This window comes from Cynoglossus semilaevis, chromosome 16 (genome assembly GCF_000523025.1).
Source record: "Cynoglossus semilaevis isolate Cse_v1.0 chromosome 16, Cse_v1.0, whole genome shotgun sequence".
Lineage (NCBI taxonomy): Eukaryota > Metazoa > Chordata > Actinopteri > Pleuronectiformes > Cynoglossidae > Cynoglossus > Cynoglossus semilaevis.
Window position 1 is genome coordinate 17,875,074 of NC_024322.1, and position 23,388 is coordinate 17,898,461.

At 40.9% G+C, this 23,388-nt stretch overlaps 3 protein-coding genes and 1 long non-coding RNA gene across 10 annotated transcripts in view; 3 read left to right on the forward strand and 1 right to left on the reverse strand.

Moving 5' to 3' along the window:
• adarb1b (adenosine deaminase RNA specific B1b) overlaps positions 1-11,375 on the forward strand; it is an 84,132-nt gene extending 72,757 nt beyond the window's left edge. For 2 of the 3 annotated variants that reach the window (XM_008329082.3, XM_017039982.2), the window contains 5 exons: positions 620-801; positions 2,290-2,468; positions 2,986-6,970; positions 7,066-8,033; positions 11,244-11,375. In XM_008329082.3, coding sequence (XP_008327304.1) covers positions 620-801; positions 2,290-2,468; positions 2,986-3,162 — 538 coding nt within the window. In that variant the 3' untranslated portion in view covers positions 3,163-6,970; positions 7,066-8,033; positions 11,244-11,375. The remainder of the gene's footprint in view (positions 1-619; positions 802-2,289; positions 2,469-2,985; positions 6,971-7,065; positions 8,034-11,243) is intronic. The other variant, XM_025064016.1, reaches the window with a different exon arrangement.
• LOC103392471 (anterior gradient protein 3-like) lies at positions 11,240-18,023 on the reverse strand. Of its 3 annotated transcripts, none has more exons than XM_008329091.3 (8): positions 17,810-18,023; positions 13,568-13,695; positions 13,420-13,483; positions 12,782-12,834; positions 12,268-12,344; positions 11,921-11,984; positions 11,726-11,809; positions 11,318-11,367 (listed from the first exon to the last, which is right to left on the reverse strand). In XM_008329091.3, exons 2-8 carry the CDS (start codon positions 13,674-13,676, stop codon positions 11,318-11,320), a joined length of 501 nt encoding a protein of 166 aa, XP_008327313.1. In that variant the 5' UTR covers positions 13,677-13,695; positions 17,810-18,023. The 3 variants fall into 3 exon arrangements, with proteins under 3 accessions (XP_024919785.1, XP_008327313.1, XP_008327311.1); XM_008329089.3 differs by lacking the exon at positions 17,810-18,023 and adding an exon at positions 14,166-14,885; XM_025064017.1 differs by lacking the exon at positions 17,810-18,023 and having other exon boundaries at positions 11,240-11,367; positions 13,568-13,705.
• On the forward strand, positions 13,222-14,156 carry LOC112488329 (uncharacterized). Its single transcript, XR_003052283.1, has 3 exons — positions 13,222-13,291; positions 13,393-13,510; positions 13,625-14,156. It is a non-coding gene; the product is annotated as an uncharacterized LOC112488329 (long non-coding RNA).
• Positions 15,229-23,388, forward strand: part of traf3ip1 (TNF receptor-associated factor 3 interacting protein 1) — a 15,716-nt gene continuing 7,556 nt past the window's right edge. The window contains exons 1-14 of one of the 3 annotated variants that reach the window (XM_008329084.3): positions 15,229-15,491; positions 16,651-16,719; positions 18,079-18,240; positions 18,421-18,549; positions 18,647-19,057; positions 19,192-19,263; positions 19,519-19,542; positions 20,067-20,142; positions 20,512-20,532; positions 20,622-20,682; positions 21,414-21,506; positions 21,647-21,773; positions 21,858-21,894; positions 22,055-22,128. In XM_008329084.3, coding sequence (XP_008327306.1) covers positions 15,369-15,491; positions 16,651-16,719; positions 18,079-18,240; positions 18,421-18,549; positions 18,647-19,057; positions 19,192-19,263; positions 19,519-19,542; positions 20,067-20,142; positions 20,512-20,532; positions 20,622-20,682; positions 21,414-21,506; positions 21,647-21,773; positions 21,858-21,894; positions 22,055-22,128 — 1,479 coding nt within the window. In that variant the 5' untranslated portion in view covers positions 15,229-15,368. Of the gene's footprint in view, positions 15,492-15,630; positions 15,775-16,650; positions 16,720-18,078; positions 18,241-18,420; positions 18,550-18,646; positions 19,058-19,191; positions 19,264-19,518; positions 19,543-20,066; positions 20,143-20,511; positions 20,533-20,621; positions 20,683-21,413; positions 21,507-21,646; positions 21,774-21,857; positions 21,895-22,054; positions 22,129-23,388 lie in introns of those variants that run through there. The other 2 variants (XM_008329086.3, XM_008329085.3) reach the window with 2 other exon arrangements.

A 23,388-nucleotide genomic window follows, 5' to 3' on the forward strand; every position in this document is an offset into this window, starting at 1 on the left:
ACAGCATGGAAACACACCGACGTCTGTAGAAGATGAAATTGGATAAGTTGGAGTGTACACAGCTGTAGGACCGTGAGCAGTTGACTGCATATATATATTTATATATATATATATGTGTGTGTGTGGGTGTGTGCAACATATATTTTGTCATGCTGTTGTGACACGTTGTGTATTGACTTTTTTGTGCTTGACAAAGTACTTTTTGGACAAACTTTGTTCATTAAAAAGCAGAATTGGAAAGAAAAACAAAACGTTTGTTACTGGAGGAGAGGAGTGTTGAGAATAGAACTGGGAAATTACAGACGCTGCAACTACTGTTTGAACTGAAAAGAAATGAAGTCCTCGACGTAGAGTGTAGATGTTTTATAACTTCTGCACTTCCTTTATTCAAGTAAATATTAGAGTTCCACTTTGACTTCAGGCTAAAAATCTGCTGCAAACGCAGGAACGTTGTTGTTTCTGTATCCAAACACAGATTTATATACTGATATTCTCCAAATGTAATCATGTGAATTATTATTATTATTATTGTTTATATTACTATAATAAATACAATTTTTTTTTTTTGGCCAAATCTCCTCCACACTCATGTTCTTGGTTGTTTGGCTGCCCCCTGCAGGTGGAACGTGGTGGGCATCCAGGGCTCTTTGATGAGCTACTTCTCAGAGCCCATCTACTTCTCCAGCATCATCCTGGGCAGTCTGTACCACGCGGACCACCTCTCCCGGGCCATGTACCAGCGCATCGCGGACATCGAGGACCTGCCCCAGCAGTTTACCCTCAACAGACCTTTATTAAGTGGTGAGGGTTTTAACGAACGACTTCTTACGTTAAAAAAATGTCAGGGAGAAAATAGTATAGATTGAAACATGATTACGTCCACGTTGTCATATGTTTGTATTGGACCTCAATATATATGTATATATATTATAAATATATATATATGTATATATATTATAAATATATATATATATGTATATATATTATAAATATATATATATGTATATATATTATAAATATATATATATATGTATATATATTATAAATATATATATATGTATATATATTATAAATATATATATATATGTAAGGCAGATGTTTATTCAAAGGGAGAACAACCATTCACACCTGTGGTCAAATTAGAGAGAAGAATTAATGGATGTTTTTGGAATGAGCCCAGAGAATTGCACCTGCTCCTCCTCCCCTGCCCCCCCCACCCACTCCCCTCTGGCTGCTCTTTAGGCAGTCTGCTAAAGGACATATTATTTGGAGGGTTATTAACCTTTTCCGCTTTAGAGAGTTTTTAGCAGTGAATAGTTTCGCTGCCGGAGCGCCGGGGAATTCTTCTGCTCTAAATCATCGTCTGCCACAGGAGCTGCCAGATGTAACCAAGGAGTCTAATAGACAAGCACGAACACACACACACACACACACACACACAGAGACAAAAGACAAGACGCAGCAGATTTACAGCGTCCATATATCTGCCATTTATGTCTGTGATGTAGTGGAGGCCGAAGCCCCGTAATGTGCTGGTGTTGGAGGAGATTTAGTTCTGTCCTCCTGAGAGGATGACACGGTTTGTCTTCACGAAAAGACAAAATTACAGACAGGAAAATAAAAGTGCTCTGGAGAAGCTGAAAATGCAGAGTTTTTATCCAAAGTTGTTTTTTATATTTTTTTTCGTTGTGTTTGTTTTGGCCAATTTGGCAGAAACAACCTTGAGTAGACGAACATTTGTTTTCAGATTTGTTGCTGACTGATTTTGTGCCATCGCTCAGTCCCATCCAGTTTACAGACATTGATTCTTCCATAAGAACTAGCATAGTTCTTAATTAGCATCTTAATTAGCATCTTAATTAGCATCCTAACTAGTGGTTCAGATTCCGGGTTTTTACCCTGGCGACCCGGTTCCGATATGGAAACTGAAACTTGGTACTTTGTAGGCAGAGAGCAGAAAGTCCTGGGTTCAATTCCCAGAGGAAACACATATCCCTATTGGCGCCTCTAGTGGCAGCCTGCAATACTTCACACTGTAAATTTCCCCCACCGTGGGACAAATAAGGAACTAAATTATTATATATCATTATTGACTAATTTAACTAGTCTAGTTATAGTTAACTAACTTTGTTTATTTCACCATTGTTGACATCGTAGACCCCTCTCCTTCCCCCCCGCTCTGCTTCACAACAAGAAATATGGTGTTGAAATGATGCAATCAGTGAGAATAACAGGAGCGATTTGATTGGTCGCACTCTGACTGTGGGCGTCGCCCTTCTCCTTCTCCAGGTATCAGCAACGCCGAGGCCAGGCAGCCAGGCAAGGCTCCAAACTTCAGCGTGAACTGGACGGTGGGCGATCAGGCGTTAGAGGTGATCAATGCCACCACAGGCAAGGACGACATGGGCCGCGCTTCACGTCTCTGCAAGCACGCCCTCTACAGCCGCTGGGTGCGCCTGCACTCCAAGGTAAATGAACTGTGTTCAGTTGTTAACAAACACTCGCCTCCGTCCTGCTGAGTCATTACACTGACCAGCGGTGTGTGTGTGAGCGTGTGTGTGTGTTGTTGCTGTTCTTTAGTTTCACATCTTCCAGACTGAAGATTCAGATGAACAGTAAATATTCTAACACTCATTTATGTCACTGAGTCACAGCTCATATTTATGTTCAATGACGCAGCAAAATGAAAATGAAACAGAGAAAATGACACTCCATTTTTAAAGACCTGACTGTGGGTCTGTAGACTACTACTGTTATTAGTGGTTATTTGGTTTTCACTGACTAGTCTCAGGGCACTTTCATTTTTTTAACTCACCCTTCAGTCCAGTCAACTGCAGACGCTCCAGTACAAAGTGACGATTGTGTGTTTGATTGACAGCAGTACAGAGTGACGATTGTGTGTTTGATTGACAGCTGCTCCCTCCAGTCTGAGCCTTAACGGTTCATTCAGCACTGATGACATCACTTCCTCTTCATCTCTTGCAGCTGTCATCCGTCCTGAGGATCAAGGTTCCAAAGCCCAGCTCCTACCACGATGCCAAGCAGGCGGCCACAGAGTACCACTCCGCCAAGCAGGCGCTCATAAAGGCCTTCCACAAGGCCGGCCTCGGGGCCTGGGTCAAAAAACCCATCGAGCAAGACCAGTTCACCCTGAGCCCCTGAGGGAGAGAAGAGACTAAGGATGTCCTGACCCACTCACTCTCCCCCTCCCTGCCTCCCTCTCTCTCTCCTCACCCCCACCGCCCTCTCTCTCTGACCTCCTGACCCAAGTCTGTAAAACCACAGTCAGCCCACACTGAGGGTCCAAACAAACAAACAAACAAACAAACAAACGTGCTTAGACTCACTGATAACTGTAGCTCCTGGTTGTGTCGTTCCTCAGAGGGGCCGCGACCTCTAGTTTTACTCTCTGTTTTCATCCACGTGTCTTTTATTTTAAGACTGGAATTTCACCAGTTTCACACGTCACGTTTCGTCGTCAACGTTCTTTATTTCTCTTCTCCTTGTCTCGGTGTGTGCCGTCAGCCCCGGTGTTAAAGAGGGAAAAACTCACTTTTCTGACCCGGGGTCGCCGCCTGGAGGCAGAACAGTGAAAGGGCGGATGAGTAAAAAAAAAAAAAAAAAAAAAAATCTAATTTTATCCCTTGTTCTTATCCGTGGATTTATCCATTCGTCCTGTAGGTGATGCTAGGCCACACTCATTCCATACTTGAACACTAGGGGTCGCCTCGACTCCTCTCCTCGCCTGGGTCTGGGAACATGTTTTGGGAGGTGCTGCACGTTGTATTTTCTTCTTGATCTAAGCCATGGCTTTGCATGGGAACTTAACTGGTAGGCCTGCAGAGCAGAAAACGACGGTGGCGCACGCTCGCCTCCGTCAGTGAATGATTTTTTTGAATGAATGCCAGCAACTTCCTCCACAGGCAGCTTCGAATCTTTATCTCTGTTTTCTAGTTTTCCTGTAAAGTCGTGTCTGTTCGGGGCAGGGATTTAGTTTCTTTGTTTTTTTTTGTTTTTATTTTTATTGGGGTATTTTAATATAGGGGGCGCTAAAGCAGGAAAAAAATGACAATAGAATAAATAGACATCTCATCTATTATAGCAGATGCGACATCTAGTGTCATATATGGGAGTCATATATGCAGTCTGTAGGTTAGTAAAAAAATATATATAAAAGTGAAGAACAAATGTTCATCTGGTGACCTGTACTGGTACTGTATGTAGGGGTGCACTGATCCCACTGGTCCAGTCCCAGTACTGATAACTGGTACCATTGTTTATTCACCAACTCTCTACCTCACCATCAGACTGGACTCACACATTAGTTTACACAAAATGATGAAACAAATGATTTATTTAACTCAGATTAACAGATCAACAAACACCGACGTTATTTATTGTTGAAGTCAGTCGTCGTTCAGTGCAGAGGCTGCAGCTGGGAACGAGGATCTGCTTCAGAGATGAAGATGTGTCGTCAAATATATGACGGCTGAATAAAGGACTTGTCTTAACCAGCTGGATTTGTCACAGCCTCTGGTCAACACTTAACTAGTACTGTGTGTGTTTATGTTAATGAGGAGTTTATTACTGGCAGAATTCTAATAATAGTAATGAATATGTAATTAATAGTCTCCTATTGGAATACCATAAAAGCCCAGTGAAGATAATAATTTTAATATGAATTTTAATAAATTTTATTAACCTGAAAATATAACCAATAACTACTAAAGTAACTACTATAACTACTAAAAACTGAAACAGTTCCATGAACTGATCTGGGACCAGGACTAAGTTACAGGACTGGTTCAGAATGGACTGTAAAATCATAATAATAATAATAACACTTTCTGGAGTGTCGGAGAAATTCCATACTTCACTTTTCTAAAACAGGACCTGACGCAGGAACATAGAGTTTGAGTAAATAGATCAGCAACACAGGTCAGCCCCCCCGCCCCCTCCCCCTCGTAGATCGGTGCATCCCTACCAGTATGTTAGAAGTGTCCGTCCTGGGTGGACGTCTCTGCAGTCAGTCCTTGTACAAAAATGTCCGACAGAACTCCTTGGATTCTCCACCAAAGACGGCGCCGTCCGCGGGTGTCCATCCTGGGATTTGTCTCTGAGTTCTTTTTTGTCTTTTTCCGTCTCACTCTTTTTTGGAAACGAACCCTTTACTGTGTGTTTGTTTTTTGTAAAGGCACTTTCTCCGATTTGTACAGAACAAATGTATGAAGTGACAGTGACGGGAACTGACGCGTCTGTAGTCCGGTCAGTCCTGCTGCTGACGGTGACCACCTGTACATTGTGATCTGCCGTCGTTGTCGCCGCGGTGTCGTCGTTAGTGTGTATATAAGAAACAACCACGGGGACCACCTTTGCCCCCCCCCGACCCCCCACCCCCTGACTCCCTCACCTCCTCCTCCTGCTCAGACAGTTGAACCTCACTCTCTCTCCCTCTTACTGCGGTGACCACGTTGTAAATGTTCCTCAGTGAATTAGTTCTAGTGACTGTGTGACTCACTGCTCACCACCAAGCATGGCACGAACACGGAGCCACGGCAGGTCTCCTCCAAGTTGTAGCCTTTCATGTTTGAAAAGAGAAAACAAAAATATATATATATATGCATTTTGAGGTCATCGGTGAAGCTTCTCCAGTTTATTATTATTATTTTTTTCTGGGTTTATTTTGTTTGTATTTATGAGAAGTGAATCTCGAGTCAGAACTTCAGCCGAACCAGTGGCCCAGAGACCAACAGACCCAAAGTCCCCAGCAATACTTCTGGAGTCTCCCCTCACGTCACTGCTTCACCCACTGGAGGTCTGATCCAAGTTGTCCTCCAGCCTCCCCTCACCCTCACCCCCTCCCCCGTCCTCCCCCGCTGACTGCACTAAAGATGTCAACTGATGATGTCATAATGAAAAACTTGCCCCCACTTCTGGATCGGACGGCAATTGCAGCTGAACTGAATCTCTTCTTCTTCTTAACCCATTGTGAATCCTCCGTATTCAGGGACTCTGACTCTCCCCTCCTCCTCACCTCCCCCGACTCCCCTCCCTCCCTGTCGCTGTTGTCAGTAGAAGGTTTAATTTTATAATATTTATATCTTGTTTTAATTTAATTTTCCTGTTTTTTTTTTTTTTTTTTTTTAGACCTAACCTCACCAGAGTCGTCCTCTCTGGGCTCCCCCTTCTCCTCCTCCCCCTCCTCTCCTCCCCACCTCTCTGATGAGTTGAAACCCTCACACACAGAAACCAACAACCTTGCATGTTTTACTGACACTGAAGCTGCACATAGCATGATGACAAACTTTTAAAGGACTCGTGTAGAAACAAACAAACAAACAACAAAAAAAAAGAATAAAACTTCTAAAGATAGATCTATAAAATGGACAAAAGAATAAAAGAGTTCTTAGTTTACTTTTGCACAAGTCTTGGATTCTTTCTTGTGGGTGTGTCTCTGTCTGACAACACGTCATCTGTAAACCTCTGTTGTGATGTTGTGTTTTCCTCACAGTCGTGAAATGATGAACTGTCAGAATGTGTACTCCAGTATTTAGTTGAATTTTTCCAAGGGTATTTAGAAATGGGTTTTTGTGATTATAAAGCCAGGGCTAATCTATATCTTCCTCTCCTGCAGGGGGTGCTATAAGCACACTTGTCCATGACTTAACTGCACTAGTACATTTAAAAATCCCTGTATTTTCCAGAGTATAAGTCGCACATTTTTTAGTAGTTTGGCCGGTCCTTATAATGGAAATAAACACAATATCATCTATGGCCACTAGAGGGCATCTACTACACTCGGCGCCACTGAAAACTGATTAATCTGCAAAGGTTTAATCTTCAGATTATAAAGTACATAATCTAGAAGCAGAGGAGAAATAGTTCCAGCGGAGAAGAGTCATGTGACCAGTGGTGTTTTAACACCTGAAGCCTGATGCATGCTGGGATTGACTCCAGGCCCAACGGAGAGGTGACCTTTGACACTGGAGTTGGTGTGACTTATTTTCATTGACCAATCAGAAACTTTAACCAGTTATAAAAATGATTTAAATCCCACTTAAACAGGAACAGGAAATACCTTGGAAATAATCCCCGGCTGTGAACAGGGACGTGCAGAGCGGAGGACAGAAGAGAGGCTGCCCAGGACCTTCAGTGCAGTCAGAGTGTGACAGGGGGCAGCGGCGAGCACCTCGGGGAGAAAAATGACAAATCATTAGCCCCGGTCCAGAGGTAAATGGGAGTCGCACTCTTTCAAGGCCCACATTTCCATTTCAATTTTCTGCTCAACAGAGTTGATGTATGTGGCGAGTCACATGGTCGGAGCGGTCTCCGCCTCGGCCACTGTTATCCACAGAACACCCCTCTGACCCCACGCCCCCCCCCAACCACCGGAGTCTTTGGTTTGGATTTTTAACAGACGCTTAATTTTTTTCATTTTAGATCTGTAGTTTAAATACCAACATTATTATTTTTTTCTTATTGTCGATGATGGTGAACGTGACGTTTCATTTTTAGGTTTTTGTTTACTGTCTCCCAAAACATTAAAGTACAGCAGTACAGACAGGTACTGTCGTCCATTCAGATAGTTATTGTCCTGTTTCCAGATTAGAAATGAACATAAGTACGGAGTAAGTCTGTCCATCTGGGACTTGAAATGACCTGAAAATATAAATAAATAATGAGGCAAGGAGCAGAAAACACTGAGATTCTGGACTTGACTTCAACGGGAGAACCACACGACGAGCTGCGGTGACACAGACCTGTTCACGCCTCAGGTCACGACAGGTAAATCATCAACTAATAAAACATTTCTGCTGCTGCTGCTGATGATGATGATGTTTTTTTTCCTCCTCAGTTTGGAACCGTCCACATTTCCCTGAATAGAATCTCATCAGAACAAATGGATGTGAAACAGTTCATGCAGAACACACTGATGTCAGACGTCGCCTGTGAGGAAGAAAAAACCTCCACATTATCATCATAACAAAAGAACAGAGAGACGAGTCCGACAGCAATAAATCTACTGTACTGAGGTGAGTGACTGTGACTGGGGTTTTACATCCACACCACTGTGAGAAGTACAGGAGCAAATGTTGTTCTTCCTTTATTCTATGGTGGCAACAGGACCATATACAAATATATGTATATCTATATACTGTATATATAGACTGTATATATATAGATATAAATGTATATCTATATACATATATATGTATATATGTACATATATACATATGTATATATATGTGTATATGTATACATATATGTAAACATATATGTATATAAATATATGTCTTCGTATATATAAGTGTTCATGTGCCAGATTAAGAGATATAGTATATATACATACATATGTACTGTACATATATGCATATGTATGCATATATTTATATATGTATATTTATGGATATATGTATATAAATATATATGTATTTATGTATATATGATTTTTTCTGTGCACATATTAAGAGATATAGTATATATATGTATACATATTTATGTATGAAAATATAAATATATACTTTTATATATGGCGTTCATGGTGTACCTCCCTGAAATGATGCCTCATTCAAGACTGTGGAGATTTTTTAAACCTGACAAGACAGACAGTCGACTGAACATTCATGGGTCACATGGTCATCACTGGCCTTCACTCTGTGGCACCTTGATCATACTGAGGTCATGAGGTAGAAGAGCTCAGGCCCTCATTGGTCAGAGTGGATCCTTTCTAGATGATGACTTCTTCTCCTTAAACCTGACAGAATCATTCCTAAAAAAATTAAGTCGGAAACGCTGACCTTTACATTCTGACCTTTTTGATTTACTTGGTCAAAATGGCTCTGGTTTTCTCTCAGAGGACGGTAACATTCTCTCTGTGTGTGTGTGTATGTGTGTGTGTGTGTGCGCGTGTGGGAAAGAATAGATTTGTGTCGGCTTGCCCTGCCATCTCTTCATTAAGGAGCCGTTTCCCAGAAAGCCGTCTGTATTTGAATAAGTAAATTGTCCAAGCACTGTGCAAACAAGAACTAATGGTCCTGTGTCCTTGACAAAGACAGTTCCACCGCCAAAGTCAAGTTGACGACTGACTGAGTGTGTGTGTCTGTGTGTGTGTCGGCAGTTAGCTCAATGGAATGTTTAATTATTTTAATTTCTCTTTGTTGAATCAATAAAGATGTTAAATTTGCCACAGCTGTCAGATTCAGTATATATATATACACTCACCGGCCACTTTATTAGGTACACCATGCTAGTAACAGGTTGGACCCCCTTTTGCCTTCAGAACTGCCTCAATTCTTCGTGGCATAAATTCAACAAGGTGCTGGAAGCATTCCTCAGAGAGTTTGGTCCATATTGACATGATGGCATCACACAGTTGCCGCAGATTTGTCAGCTGCACATCCATGATGCGAATCTCCCGTTCCACCACATCCCAAAGATGCTCTATTGGATTGAGATCTGGTGACTGTGGAGGCCATTTGAGTACAGTGAACTCATTGTCATGTTCAAGAAACCAGTCTGAGATGATTCCAGCTTTATGACATGGCGCATGACTCATCAGACCAGGCAACGTTTTTCCAATCTTCTATTGTCCAATTTCGATGAGCTTGTGCAAATTGTAGCCTCAGTTTCTTGTTCTTAGCTGAAAGGAGTGGCACCCGGTGTGGTCTTCTGCTGCTGTAGCCCATCTGCCTCAAAGTTCGACGTACTGTGCGTTCAGAGATGCTCTTCTGCCTACCTTGGTTGTAACGGGTGGTTATTTGAGTCACTGTTGCCTTTCTATCAGCTCGAACCAGTCTGGCCATTCTCCTCTGACCTCTGGCATCAACAAGGCATTTCCGCCCACAGAACTGCCGCTCACTGGATATTTTTTCTTTTTCGGACCATTCTCTGTAAACCCTAGAGATGGTTGTGCGTGAAAATCCCAGTAGATCAGCAGTTTCTGAAATACTCAGACCAGCCCTTCTGGCACCAACAACCATGCCACGTTCAAAGTCACTCAAATCACCTTTCTTCCCCATACTGATGCTCGGTTTGAACTGCAGGAGATTGTCTTGACCATGTCTACATGCCTAAATGCACTGAGTTGCCACCATGTGATTGGCTGATCAGAAATTAAGTGTTAACGAGCAGTTGGACAGGTGTACCTAATAAAGTGGCCGGTGAGTGTACATCTACCCTAGGAATAGAAATGCTGAAATACATAATACTTAAATAAGCAACATATATGGTAAGATGCAATACAAATATACAGCTAACAATATATAAATAATAATAATATATAAACAATATATAGTTTATTCTTGGGACATTAAATGTTTACTACATAGATATTTCCACAAAACAGTATCAATTGATACTGTCATCTTTTATTTTAACAATGTCATGCAAAATAATGCATGTATGTCTACCATAGAATTGGTTTGAAAGGCATATTAAACATTTCCATTAAATCATTTTAGAAAGAAGATAAAACGTGCTCCTACCTTGCAGACACGCTTTGAGATGTGACCAAGCATGTTTTCCCATTGTGCAGATGTAAACCTCTGAGCGTGTTAAACGGATTAGCAGCAGACTCGTATCTGAGGGGAGAAAACACAGTTAATTAATCCTGTTCTGTGCGTATAAATGTAATTATGTTGACTGAGTTAAACAACTGTGACAGTGACAAGATGACGTCTTTATACTCCACTCACACACACACACAACCTGCACATTAAATCACGTGTCTTATTCCGCCACCTGGTGGCAAGATTGGGCCACTGCCACTGGCTAGACTGAATAGTTAGCAAATGACAACGGAGCTAAAAGGAACTACAAACCACTTTTTTTTTACATTAAATCACGTTTTTAAGTAAACATCACTTTTGCATTTCTGGTCTATATTTAACATTTATATTTATTCAGAATTTCCTGTGTAGACAAAACAAAGTCATCGCAGTTTTTTTTTTTTTAGTTTATACTTTTATTGGATCTGATCTCACAAAACGTGTAACGTTTTTCTGGTTTGTTCTTTAATTTTCTCAACAAAATAAAGTAAACACAAACACAAGGAGGTGAAATAACTTTAGAAAAAATATCTTTCATGAAAATGTTTTCAAAAATAAATCTGGTGTCCTGTTGTTTAAAAGTGAACTTTGCAATTCTATATATAAAAAAGTAAAATACTAAATTAAGTTTAATTTTTTTCACTCATTGCTTGTTGTATTAATTATTGTTTTTTTTGTTAATTATTTTTCTCCGAGGAGCTGGTAAACACTTCAGGGCTGAGAGTACGACCGCAGGAAGCAGAGACGTCGGACGTCAGTCTGGGTCGGGATCACAGTTCATCATGAAGCAGGTTTTTGGCTTTTTCCATGTTCTGGGCCACTGTTAGAGAAAAAAAAAACATTGACGTGAATAAAGGCCACCAACAGAAAAACCAAACACTTGGTGAATAAAGGCCACTGTTGTCTCGTTTTAATGGAACTGTTTCAAAATAAAGGCCGCTGCGGCTGGAGGCGCTGCCGCTCACGTCAGGATTTTCACCGACACCGTCCTGACGTCTGTGTGAAAAGGTTGAACTCTGATTGAAACGTGTTGACCCAAACTAACTTTAACAAAACAGTAGTGAGATCTGCTATGATATAATCTGTGGCCTGAGGATTCCCTTTGAGTGGAGCAGTGGGTCTGCAGTACTGCAGTACTACAGATGAAGTACAGTAGATGTGATGACAGATCCACTCACACAGCTCCATGTCTTTGGGCTCGTAGGTGTAGTGGTGGTTAGAGTACTGTCCTTTGATGTCGGCGCGCACGGTCAAGGAGGGGTCTGTACAGAAACAGGTCACACACACACACACAAACGACAGCCGTCAATCAACTGTAACCATGACACCATCCTGTCAGTGGGGTGAATTCAGAAAAAAAGATTTGACTTTACCAACAAAAAGTATTCTGGGGACGTAGTAACCATCGGGAGCCATGTTGGGGTCCCCGGTCTCCTCCTGTGATAAAAAATAAAGTGTGGTTAATGACACACTAGTGTGATCAATTTAACCCTAATTGATCTGAAAGCTGTTATTTATTCACTTCTAATGATCTGTCGGACTTAATAAATACTCTCTTCCACTAGGTGGCAATAGCTATTAATCTGAAAGAAAATGGAAATGGAAGATTTTTTATGTCTTTTTTTAATTCCTGCCAGTAAATCAGCATTAGTGTTCAACTAAACCAGTCCAGGTTTCACACTGGGAAATAAGTTGTGAGTAAATGGGAAGGGGAAATTACCACTACGTTGACCATGATGAAATCCTTCTGGGCCATTTTCATGATAGACTCCTCTTCAACAAATGCTTTCTTTAGTGCTGTAGAGACAAACATAAGGGTCAAGGGTCAGTCAAAGAGTCCTCAGACAGATGTGTCTTTGTCTTTTCACCTTAAACTAACAGAGAAACAGAGAAGTAAAAGCCAGGCTACAAACCAGTACTTTCACAGGTGTATCTTCATCTCATCGCTGACTGTTAATTATTGTCATTAACATTCCTTGTTAATTCTCAGTAAACTCAGTAACAACTATTTAAACAATAAAACATTTAAAGTCTGAAGTAAAAACCAAACGTAGTGACTTTGTTAGTAAAAATGTTACGAATTACTGGAGTCGATTTTCAGTCGTTTGACTTCCAGACGAGGATGAACTAAAAACATTTCTTCATTTCCTTATTAAGGAATGAAAGTATAAAACTGGAACGGAATGAAAACAAACACAGTACTACTGCGTAGTACTCTGAGTGTGCAGTAATACCTTGACTGTACGGACAATCGTCTTTGTGGTGGATGACCATCAGTGGCTTCTTACTGTCAAAGAGACATAAAAACAAAAAACAGACAGTTCAAATATTCAGCAGTACTGCAGTAGTGAAGTACACCAAGTAATATGTTAAGTGTTATAATGGTATTTAATAATGATCTAATTAGGAATTCCTAATATTCTATTCCTAATATTCCAATCCTGTGGTGGAGCACGGCTCCAGAAGAGGTTGTGATTTTCATATCTGTAATATAAAACCAATGAGCTGTTGAAGAGGTTGTGATTTTCATCTGTAATATAAAACCAATGAGCTGTTTCATCATCCTCACAGATCCATGAGTGAGATAATTAGGAACACACCGTGGAGATGAACTTGAACTGTTGTAAAAAATGCAATCATCGATAACAAAAAAAGTTTTTTTTAGTAACGTTGACTGATCTGCACATCGCACCCAGTGATTGGACGGGAGCGTTTCCATTGATGACAGCTGTCTGACTTCTGGGGTATTTTGGTGAATTCATTAATTTTCACATCATCTGGTAGAGCCTAGGTTTGATGATGATGATAAGACTGAGAACGGCTCATTGAAATTCTGCTCTCACAGGCAACATTATCAGAGTGGAGTTCTTACTTGGCGGCCATTTCTATCAGAGCGGGCTCGTAGCCACTGGACCAGCGGATCTCACTGCCCCAGCCTGCAGAAACAGAGACCAGCAGTCACGGTGATTATACAGAAGTTTGATTTCTCTGAGACCTCTGTGATGCCAACACAGTTTTACCTCTGGACAGGTGATCTGGATCCTCTTCATATATTTCCTCCTTCTCCTCCTTAGCAGCAGTGACACAGACGCCAAAGATCAGAGTGAGCAGGAGCCAGCGAAACTTCATGTCCTCTACCTTCGTGGAACTGCAGCGACGGCAGGAGAGACAAGTGAGACAAAAGTCTTCAATCAGGACTCACACCTTAAAACAAGATCAACCAGAACAAAAACAAGAGTCTCAGAGGTTAATGTAGTACATATGGAATCTGTGCTGCAGCTGCAGACGTGTCCGTCCAATTTGATTGGTTGATATGAGAATCAGAATCAGAATCAGGAACATGTTTAAAGCCAGGTATGAGGAATTTGTTGTGGCATACATGAGGCTGATCGGAGTAAAAGTACAGTATTTAATACTATTATTTGTTTGGGTAATTTCCTAAATGCAGTATTAATAAAATAGACAACATACTGAACCATATATTTTTTTAAATCTTCAAAAAATAGCCTAAAAATCTTTTTCTGACATAATAACCAACATTTCCTATTTTTACTACAAATAGGTTAAAAAAATCAGCAGGTATTTGTGTTGTTTGATTTCACAGAGTGAATCTCTTACCTTGACAGTTTATGTGACCGATGTGTGTGTTCTGTTAATCTGTTCGTGTGCGCGCTCCCTCACCTCGGCGCCTGTCTTTGTCACCCGAACTCACTAAACCGGTATGTCAAATCTGTTTGCTATAAATGTTTGCCCCGCGGGTGTCTGTGACATATATACAAAGACCAGCCCAACCCAAAAAAAAAAAAGAAAAAAAATCCAAACATGTCGTTCTCAGTGTTCATTTTGTTGACGAAATCTATGATAAAAAAAATATTCATCAACGAACTCTTTTTCACGGATGAAAACTAAATTAAAAGGACGAAATATAATGGATGGATAAACGAATCAAAATGAGACGAAAATATTAGGGCGGGACGAATGGAGAAGAGATCCAATCAGAACGAATCATATTGCCAAGTAGGCTGATAACTCCGGAAGTTGATCCACAGCTGCGGCAAATGGAAAAGTTTCAAAAGTGGCTTCGGTGGTTAGGGCATGTTTCTGAATGACTCCAATGGGAGTTCTGGAGATACATTTAGTCGAGACTTAAATATCTTATATAGTGTGTTGTCAAAAAACTAAGACTAAATCTAAATAAAGGTGATTCTTCTTCGTGTTCTTAGTACCCATGTGACCCAAGTAAACCAATGGGCTGCGCACACAGTAAACAGACCGGTTTTGTTTTTTTAATCAGGCCAACACGAACTATTATTTAACATAACTTGAATTCCATTCGTACCAGTTGTCACTTGTAAAAAAAATAGATTCACCTGTTTAGTCCTAATGGCTTATCACTACTGTTATTGTTTATTGATATATTTTTATAGATATATTTTTAGATACCTGTAAAAATATATTTATCAATAAACAATAATAGCAGCCACATAATTGTAAACATTGAGCTGCAGAAAATGGCTTTTATAATAGTATAATAGTGTTGTTTATTTCATATATACAGTATATTGCCGTTATAATCGGATCTATGTATCTATCCATCCATCCATCCCGCTTTGTTAGCCGTTGCTATAGACACAAGCCGCTCTTAGCAACGATCAGCTCTTTACGCGTGCGTAGTCGCCAGTAGTGATGCACTCTGGGATAGCATAATGTCGACATAGCAACCAGGCGACAGAGTAAACTTAGTTTTTTCCTCTTTGCTTCGTTTTTGTTTTGCTGTCGCTTTTGCGCTTTAACCGCTCTCTTTTGTCCCCAACCGGCGTCATGAATGCGGCGGTGGTGAAAAAGACCCAGGACACTCTGGGCAAAGTGATCAGGAAACCGCCGCTGACTGAGAAGCTGCTAAACAAACCTCCGTTTCGATATCTCCACGACATTTTAAGCGAGGTGAGTGACAGGGCCGAAAAGTGATGTGGACAGAAAAGTGGCGTTTGCTTTATTATAGATTACAGCCCGGTCGACCTCGGCTATTCTTATCATAGAACCGTGCTAGAGGGGCGGTGTTTGATAACAGACAGGTGATGAGCTACTTAGCGAGCTAACACATCAACGGTCGTCTGAAATGACTAAGTCAGTTAGCCACCGACATTTACAAGCGAAATAATTTATATTAATACGTAATTATCGACCAAACAGCACCAACAATCACCAAAAGTTAAACTAGTCACAGGTAACTTGTTACGGGTTAGTAACATGTGTTAGCCTGTTAGCTAGCTGTGTCCAGTCGCTAGTTGCACAGCCTAACCCGCGTTTAATCCACTCAGAACCGTTGGTTGTTGTTTTTTGTGAACTACTATTTAAAGCATATCTTTAAAATAACAATTGTTATTGCTCTTTAAAATGCGCAAATGTGTATTCTTTTTACTCGCGACATCCAGTGTATAACAAGTAAAACAGTAGCGTACCAATGATATCCAATATCAACCACGAAGAAAAACAACATCATCTTTACACTTGAACTCTAGGCCCAGTTGTTGTTTATTATCGATATAAATGTCAAGAAAACCTATTGTTCCTTAGTATCTACATATAAATCATAGAGGACACACTCTACGGAAAGCTCTTTTGAGTGTGTATTTATGGTTTGTGCAAACAAATTTAAATATCCACGTCGTCACCGATGCGTTAATATCGATCGATACAGTTTAAATTTCGAACGGATTCGTCTAGAAAGCTTTCTGTTTTTGTTCAGATACAGTCCAAGTCAGTCGTATTTAAAGTTAAGGAAAGGAATTTGTCATCTTAAATGAGATTATTGGTTGGTTTTATTATGAAAACCTTTCACAGCAGTCGTACTGACGTGTTCTAGTTCAAACCTGTTGATGCAGTCATATTTCACTGTATTTTTAATGTACCTGATCCTGTATGTTGACCCCAAATAGTCTTATTATTACAGTGTTTGAGTGAAGGATTGTTCCTCAGAGAGAACATTCTGATTAACATCACAAGTTATTAATGTACAGTGATGTGCTACTCAAGTTTTTTTTTAATACTACTAACACACACCAGACAAAGCGAGAAAAAAAATATGGGTCTTTACTTCCAGGTCATCAGGACCACTGGCTTTTTGAAGGGTCTGTATGGAGAGAATGAACTGAAGTCAGATAACGTCAAGGTAAGAAAACCATCAGCCTTTTTACTCTATGATAGCTAATTCTCATTATTATCACTTCTTTATGTTTATTGTAATTTAATTGGTTGCACAATTTCATCAATTAAAATTCACTTTTAATATATTTATTATATGTTTCACCATCTGAACACCAACACATTTACTGTATTTGTTTCACCCTCTGAACACCAACACATTTACTGTATTTGATTTGGGTACTTTGTTACCTGTCAGATGTACTGTAAATACCACAGTACACCAATCAAATAAACAGTGGAAGAGACTTAAAAATGTAATATAATGTAAATAACTGATTGTCCAGTCCGTGTGTTGACCAGAACTAGGCAGCGTCTTCGCTCGTGTAGACTATCACCTCTGTGTTCCATCAGACCGTCTCATGTGCGTCTGTGTGAGCAGGAAACCTAACACTCTGTCTGAGTCACACACACTGAGTGAGAGGATCTGGTCTGACGTGACTGAAGGCTTGTCAAGGTGTTGGCATCTACATCTGCTGACCTATGACTGGACCTCTGCGTAAATACTGTATATAGAAGTGTGGCACCAGGGGAGGAAAACATTTCATTTCAGACCAATAACTTTGAAAGCAGTTACTGATCAAAAATGCGCATTTTCATCATAATATCAACACTTAATAATGAATTAATCATGTTTTGAAGCGTAAACATCTAAATCAGATAAAATATTTTTTTTTGTGATTCAATATTTTCCATGATGAATGTTAAATGCTATACTTTGTCTTGTAGTAAATAATATACTATTATCTACCAACTATATATTATTCCATTTTGTCTGAGACACTTTATTTTCATGTGGAAACTGTGCATTCCAACTTTGCAAAGCGTGTTAATGTTTACTGTAGCTACAGCACAGAGCCCAACACATTTGAAAATCAAAGTGTGAACAACTCTTATTTCCTGTTTGGAGTCGGCACCTATAAAAATAAAGGCTTTGCGTTTCTTCCACCACTGCCACCTAAAGCACCAGATACTCACTTGTAAACCTATATATTTTTTTCGTGTAGTGCTAGCAGAGTTATTTTATAATAGGAGAAAGTAGTTGTTAATACACTCACCAAGTGTTTGTTGGTCCCTCCCGGTTCAGTTGTTGGAGAAACGGCTGGACTTTGATCCCTATAAATTCTCAACTACACTACAGCTGCTAGCTGCATATATTGTCTACTGTGCTGTGGTAAACGGTTGGAGTACTTTGTGTTGCAAGGACACACATATCTCGTGGGTTTTAATTATTCTAAAATGTACTCCCACCAGGGTTGTTTTATTTTCACCATCACAGCCTCTCTCTCTCTCCAAATGATGATGTCATCATCTGTTTTGTTTGTAGGAGAAAGACGCCAAGATAGTCTTCCTACAGAAAACAATAGATGTGGTGATGCTGGTGACCGGAGAGCCTTTGGCAGCAAAGCCGGCGCGCATCGTGGCCGGACAGGAGCCGGAGAAAACCAATGAACTGCTGCAGGCCATTGCTAAATGCTGCCTTAACAAGGTCTGAAGAACACAATTATGTACTACATATATATATAAATATATATCTACATATGTATTTAATTAGGCAAAACATGATACCTTCAACATCAATTATTTTGCATTACTCTTCTGTTGGATGTAACCGACCACTCCTCATGTTTCCATTACTACATTATTAAGAGTTTTTTTCCCCCTGCAGATTTCCAGTGATGATGCTGTCAAGCAGGTACTCACAGGAGAAAAGGTGGACCTGAAAACCAAAGCCAGCACCTCCAGGTCCCAGGACAAGGAGAACAGGGAAGGACGTGAACGTCCGGTGGACAGAGAGGTACAGTTTTTTTCACTGCACAGTTTACCTTGAGATTCGTTTTTCCAAACCTTTGTCTCTGGCAAGATTAAATTATTGGGGTTTTTTTTGGGAAAAGAAAAAGATTTCAGAGCGCAGTGGAAGCCGTGAGCAGAAAGACCCCGAGCTGAAGGAGCAGGAGGGTCAACGCAGAGACGGAACAAAGGAACGCCATCGGGACAGGGAGCGCTCCGATGAACAACACCGCAGTGACCGGGACCACGGCAGGGAACGGGACAAAGACAAGAGCCGGGACAGAGAGCGAGAGCGAGAGCGAGATAAAGACAGAGACAAAGGTCGAGTCAAGGACAAGGTGAAGAGCAAAGAGAAGGACAAGGAGAGGAGTAAAGAGCGGGACAAGACCAGGGAGAACGACTCGCAGCGAGAGTCGGAAAAAGACAGGGAAAAACGAAAAGAGAGAGAAAAGGAGCGGGAGCGGCGCAAAGACGGGGAGGAGAGGAGGAAGAACGTGGAGAACGGCAGCAGTAAGGTAGTTTAGAGGCCCCGTCCACACTGCAGCTCAGTTCTGTTGTTTTGTTGTTTTTCAGAGTGAATCTAGTCCTACCTGAAAAGAACAACAAAAACATTTAATGATCACCGTCGTATGTTTGTGTTTCTCCACAGACCAAAGTGTCGGAGGAACCAGATCAAAAACCCAGCACTCAGGAGCCCAGTGTTCCAGTCAAACCTGTAACTGTGAGTGACATTTACACAAACATGTTTTTTTTTCATCCTAAAACTACACTTTTACTTCCACCGTCGTCATCGGCCGTTCTTTAATCTAGTGTGTTTTTACCACTTGTTGAAAAGCTGTGCCTGTTTGTTTCTGTGCTCATTTAACTGCTGCTATTTTCAATGTGCCGTGTGAGCACTGACTCTGACTAATTTTTAATGTGCCGTGTGAGCACTGACTCTGACCAATCATATCGCTGTGTTCTTTACTGTGAACAGGCTGCAGATACAGCTGACAACCAGGTAACACAAACACGTTCCATTGGCACAGATGCTTTTACTTTTAATGTTTGATTTTAAATGTCTTACAACATGTTAGTTGTTACTTATTAGCACCTAAGCACTGTAGCATCCCGCTACAGAGCTGAGGTCTCCAACCAGGTGCATTTGGTTATGGGCTGCACAAAAAAAAACCCCACATTATTTGCATTGACTACTTATCAGTGTTGATAATGATTTATTATGTCTCTGCTACAAACACCTAAACCCCAGATTTGTGTCAAAATAAAAGTCTGTGGAATACTTCTTTGATTTTTCAAAATAAGAGAAAGTTGTATTTACTGACTGCTTAAAGTACAGGTTTGTCTGATGTGTAGCTCATCAGGAGGTTTACTGTAAATGCACTTTATATTTGTTTAAATATTAGTTGTGTCATTTTATTTTGTTGTATTTTTTTAACTGTACAATAAGGACCAAAAATGTTTTTGTTGTATTTAACTGTACAATAAGGACCAAAAATGACATGCTGTGGTTTTGTCTGTTCACAGTCAGACAGTCCAGCCAGAATTCCCCGGCCTTCGTCTGCCAAAGGGCAGAGGAGACGACCCAAGATTGGAGGTCAAGGTAAACGATCTCTGATTGGCCCGTTTGACCTGAAATAACTGAGCAGTAAATCACGTAGATGGTTTCCGATATCATCCATTACAAATCTGTTTAGATAAAAAAATGTGTAAAAGAAATTGAATATTAAAGGATGATATTCAAATGTAGGAAAGGAAAAGGCTGCAGTGGATAATTAGAATTATGATTCATTTTATTCTATTCACTTTGTTCTACATATTAAAGCTGCTGGTTCTAATGCTGCTCCCTAAAAATTCAAGTTCAATTATATAAGCATATAAAAATTGAATATATATACTGTGGTTATTGAAGTATCTACATTGAACATTTCTCAGATTACAGGCAACTTTTTTTTGTCTTTTGTCTCCACAGATGCCTCAGACAGTGAGGGAGGTAAGTGTCCTCACTCCCTGTGTTCAGACAGTTTCAATAAGTCAGTTAATGTCTTTGTGTTGATGACAGGTCACTGTTGTCCTCCACAGATGGAGAAGCACAGTCTGCTGACGCTGCAGGATTCTCCACTTTGTCTGACGCGACCTCCAGGTGAGCTGTATGTAGAGGACACATTTTTGGTTGTTTGAGTGTTTATACTGTATGTACAATAACATCTAGTGTCATAATGCACCTGGTCCAGTCTGTAGACACTTCAGTGAAGACTGTTCCAGACCAACATACAGGCAGTCAGAGTGGTCGGAGTGTGGAGTTTTAAAGAAACTCGTTTTGACTTTTGAACAGATTGTTGCCAATACACGGCCCTAGTATGGAAGCAGAGTGTGTTTTAGGGCATTTGTTTTTTTTTACATTCCTCCAGTGGCTTTAATGGACCTGTCACTGTGTCTTATTGTCGAAGCCTTTTCGATGAAAGACTCCAGGATTGGCTGCGTTAGTTCACTCAGTTCAGTAGCGTTCTGAACCTGGATAATTGTCAGCGTGCTGTTCTTTAACGCCGTAATTGGCTGAAATTTGTCAGGCAGCTGTGTTATTCCAGTCCTGATGTTTTTATTCTCTATACTGTGAAAGTTTATTGTTGGAAGCAACGCGTTTTATCCCAGGATCTGAATGACTCAGTGCAGCCGTCACACACCAGACATGTGGCTAATCTCACAGAGCTGCTTAAGGAGAACGGTTTTATACAATCAGTCAAAAAAAAAAAAAACCCCAAAGAAAAACGACCGTGTTGTTGTTTCAAGTCAGAGGGAATAATTTGTGAACACGGTAGGTTGTTTTAGCGCCTGATTTGCATTAAAACTCCATTAAAATGTTTAAATTTCCAGCAACAAACGATTGGCCCGACCCAGCAGCGCTCGCCCCGCGCCCCCCCGAGTCAAGAGGCAGGAGAGTCACGCTGATGTGGGCGCCGCTGAGAGGTGATCTTCTGACTTTCGTGTTTACGTCCTCTTCACGATGCATTCTTAGACCGATGTGACTGACACTGTGGTCCAACATGTGGTTCTGAAAACACAGTTGACCTCCTCCCGTCTGCTCCTGCTCTCCCTCTGTCTTCCAGACTGTCCAGTGCCAAGTCCTCGGCACCCATCATTCTGGATGGAAAGAAAACGTCCGAGGACGAAGATGAGCAGTTCCTGGTGGAGGAGGCCGTCCCTCCACCTTCAGAAGCTCCTGACGTGGAACCTGTGAGTGACACGAACCACAGCTTTGTCCACATGTGGAGTGGACAAATAACTCTGGGAGTAACATCTGTCTCTGGTCTCTTACAGGATCCAGCACGTGAGCTGGACAGTGGAGACAAACATGGTAGAATCTTCTGTTGTTTCTCTTTCTCTCTCTCTCTCTCTCATTGTTTCTCTCTCTCTCTCTCTTTCTTTCTTTCTCTCTCTCTGATAGCATTTCTCACTTCTGTGTGTCTGTCCTTCTCTAGGTGGTCTTGTGAAAAAGATCCTTCCTTCTACTCTAGGTGGTCTTGTGAAAAAGATCCTTGAGACCAAGAAGGACTATGAAGGATCATCGTCTTCCCCAAAATCTAAACCGGTATGTACAATTGTTAAGCATTTCTCCTCCTTCTCCACTAGAGGGCGGTACAAAGCCGTTGTTACTGTTACGGCACCAGGTTAGAAAGTCCCGCTCAGTCACGGTGTGGAGGTGGCAGCTGCCAGCTCAGTGTAACACTGGTTATTATCACAGTAAAGATGTAAACACGTGGAGTGTAGAGGTGTAATTGCAGCGCCATGAAACCGCCAGAGTGTTCCCTTTCAGTGAGGCTGAAAGCCAGTCAAATATGGCGTCCACAGACCACACACACAACTGATACACACATCAAGTTGTCTGGAGCAAAATGAGTTTAATTCCTGGGCTTGAGTAATATCACAGGCATGTGTTTGTTGAGGTTCTCCCTCCAGACCTTTTTTTGTGTGTGTTTTTTGTGTGTGTACTGCGATTTGAAGTTACTGTCTACTGTGAATAGAAGTAACTTTTAAGGTACTTTTCTCTCTGTTTCTGTATATCTGGGTTACAGACGCTGAAAAGACACATTTCTAGTCCTTGGTTTTTCTCTTGTTCTTTAGCCTCATTATGTCACTCTGTGATTTTAATTAAAAACTTTTCATTAAAAACAGTTAAATTAACCAGACGTGTCTCTAGGTCTACCATAGAAATACAGTTATGTGCAGTAAAGTAAGGCACAAATACTTGATCAATCCCTAGGTAACTTAAGTCCCTTAAGTTATATGTAGATATATATGTGGGCATATATGTGTTTATGTATATATTTATATATATATACACACACATACTTTGAATCTTTTAAAGTATTCCAAGCCAAAGTAAAAAAAACAGAATACTGAAGACAGTTTTTTTCTACTTTTTTTAAAAAAAGTAAACATCTGGGGTGTGAACCACAGTCAGGGCCGTGTGGCCGCCCATGGTGGTGCCTGCTGGACCTGCCAAGCTGGGTCCAGAGGACTTGATTCCTGGCCACAGTGATAAGGCTCTACCTGGGACAGGACGGTTGGATTTATTCACTTTAAAATCATCCATTCATGAAAAGTTGTTTAACAGACCAGAAAACACACAGTACCATTAGTGAGGGGACTAGTGAGCAGATGTTCTGGTGACCTCAGGTGCGACTCTGCTCCTTTTGTCTTGGCTTATTTATCAGACAGAACCTCGTGTCACCTCAGGTGCGACTCTGCTCCTTTGTGTCCTTTTGTCTCGGCTTATTTATCAGACAGAACCTCGTGTGCTGTTCCATCACTATTTTTAGTGTGAGTCAGTGTGAGACGTATAGTTTGG

Coding starts and splice junctions, on each gene's coding strand:
- LOC103392471 (XM_025064017.1), bottom strand. CDS start 13,676: ATGAAGTTTCGCTGGCTCCTGCTCACTCTGATCTTTGGCGTCTGTGTC. Junction 11,985..12,267: donor TCATCATGGTCAACGTAGTG/GTAATTTCCCCT, acceptor TTTTTATCACAG/GAGGAGACCGGGGACCCCAA. Junction 11,368..11,725: donor GCCCAAAGACATGGAGCTGT/GTGAGTGGATCT, acceptor TTTCTCTAACAG/TGGCCCAGAACATGGAAAAA.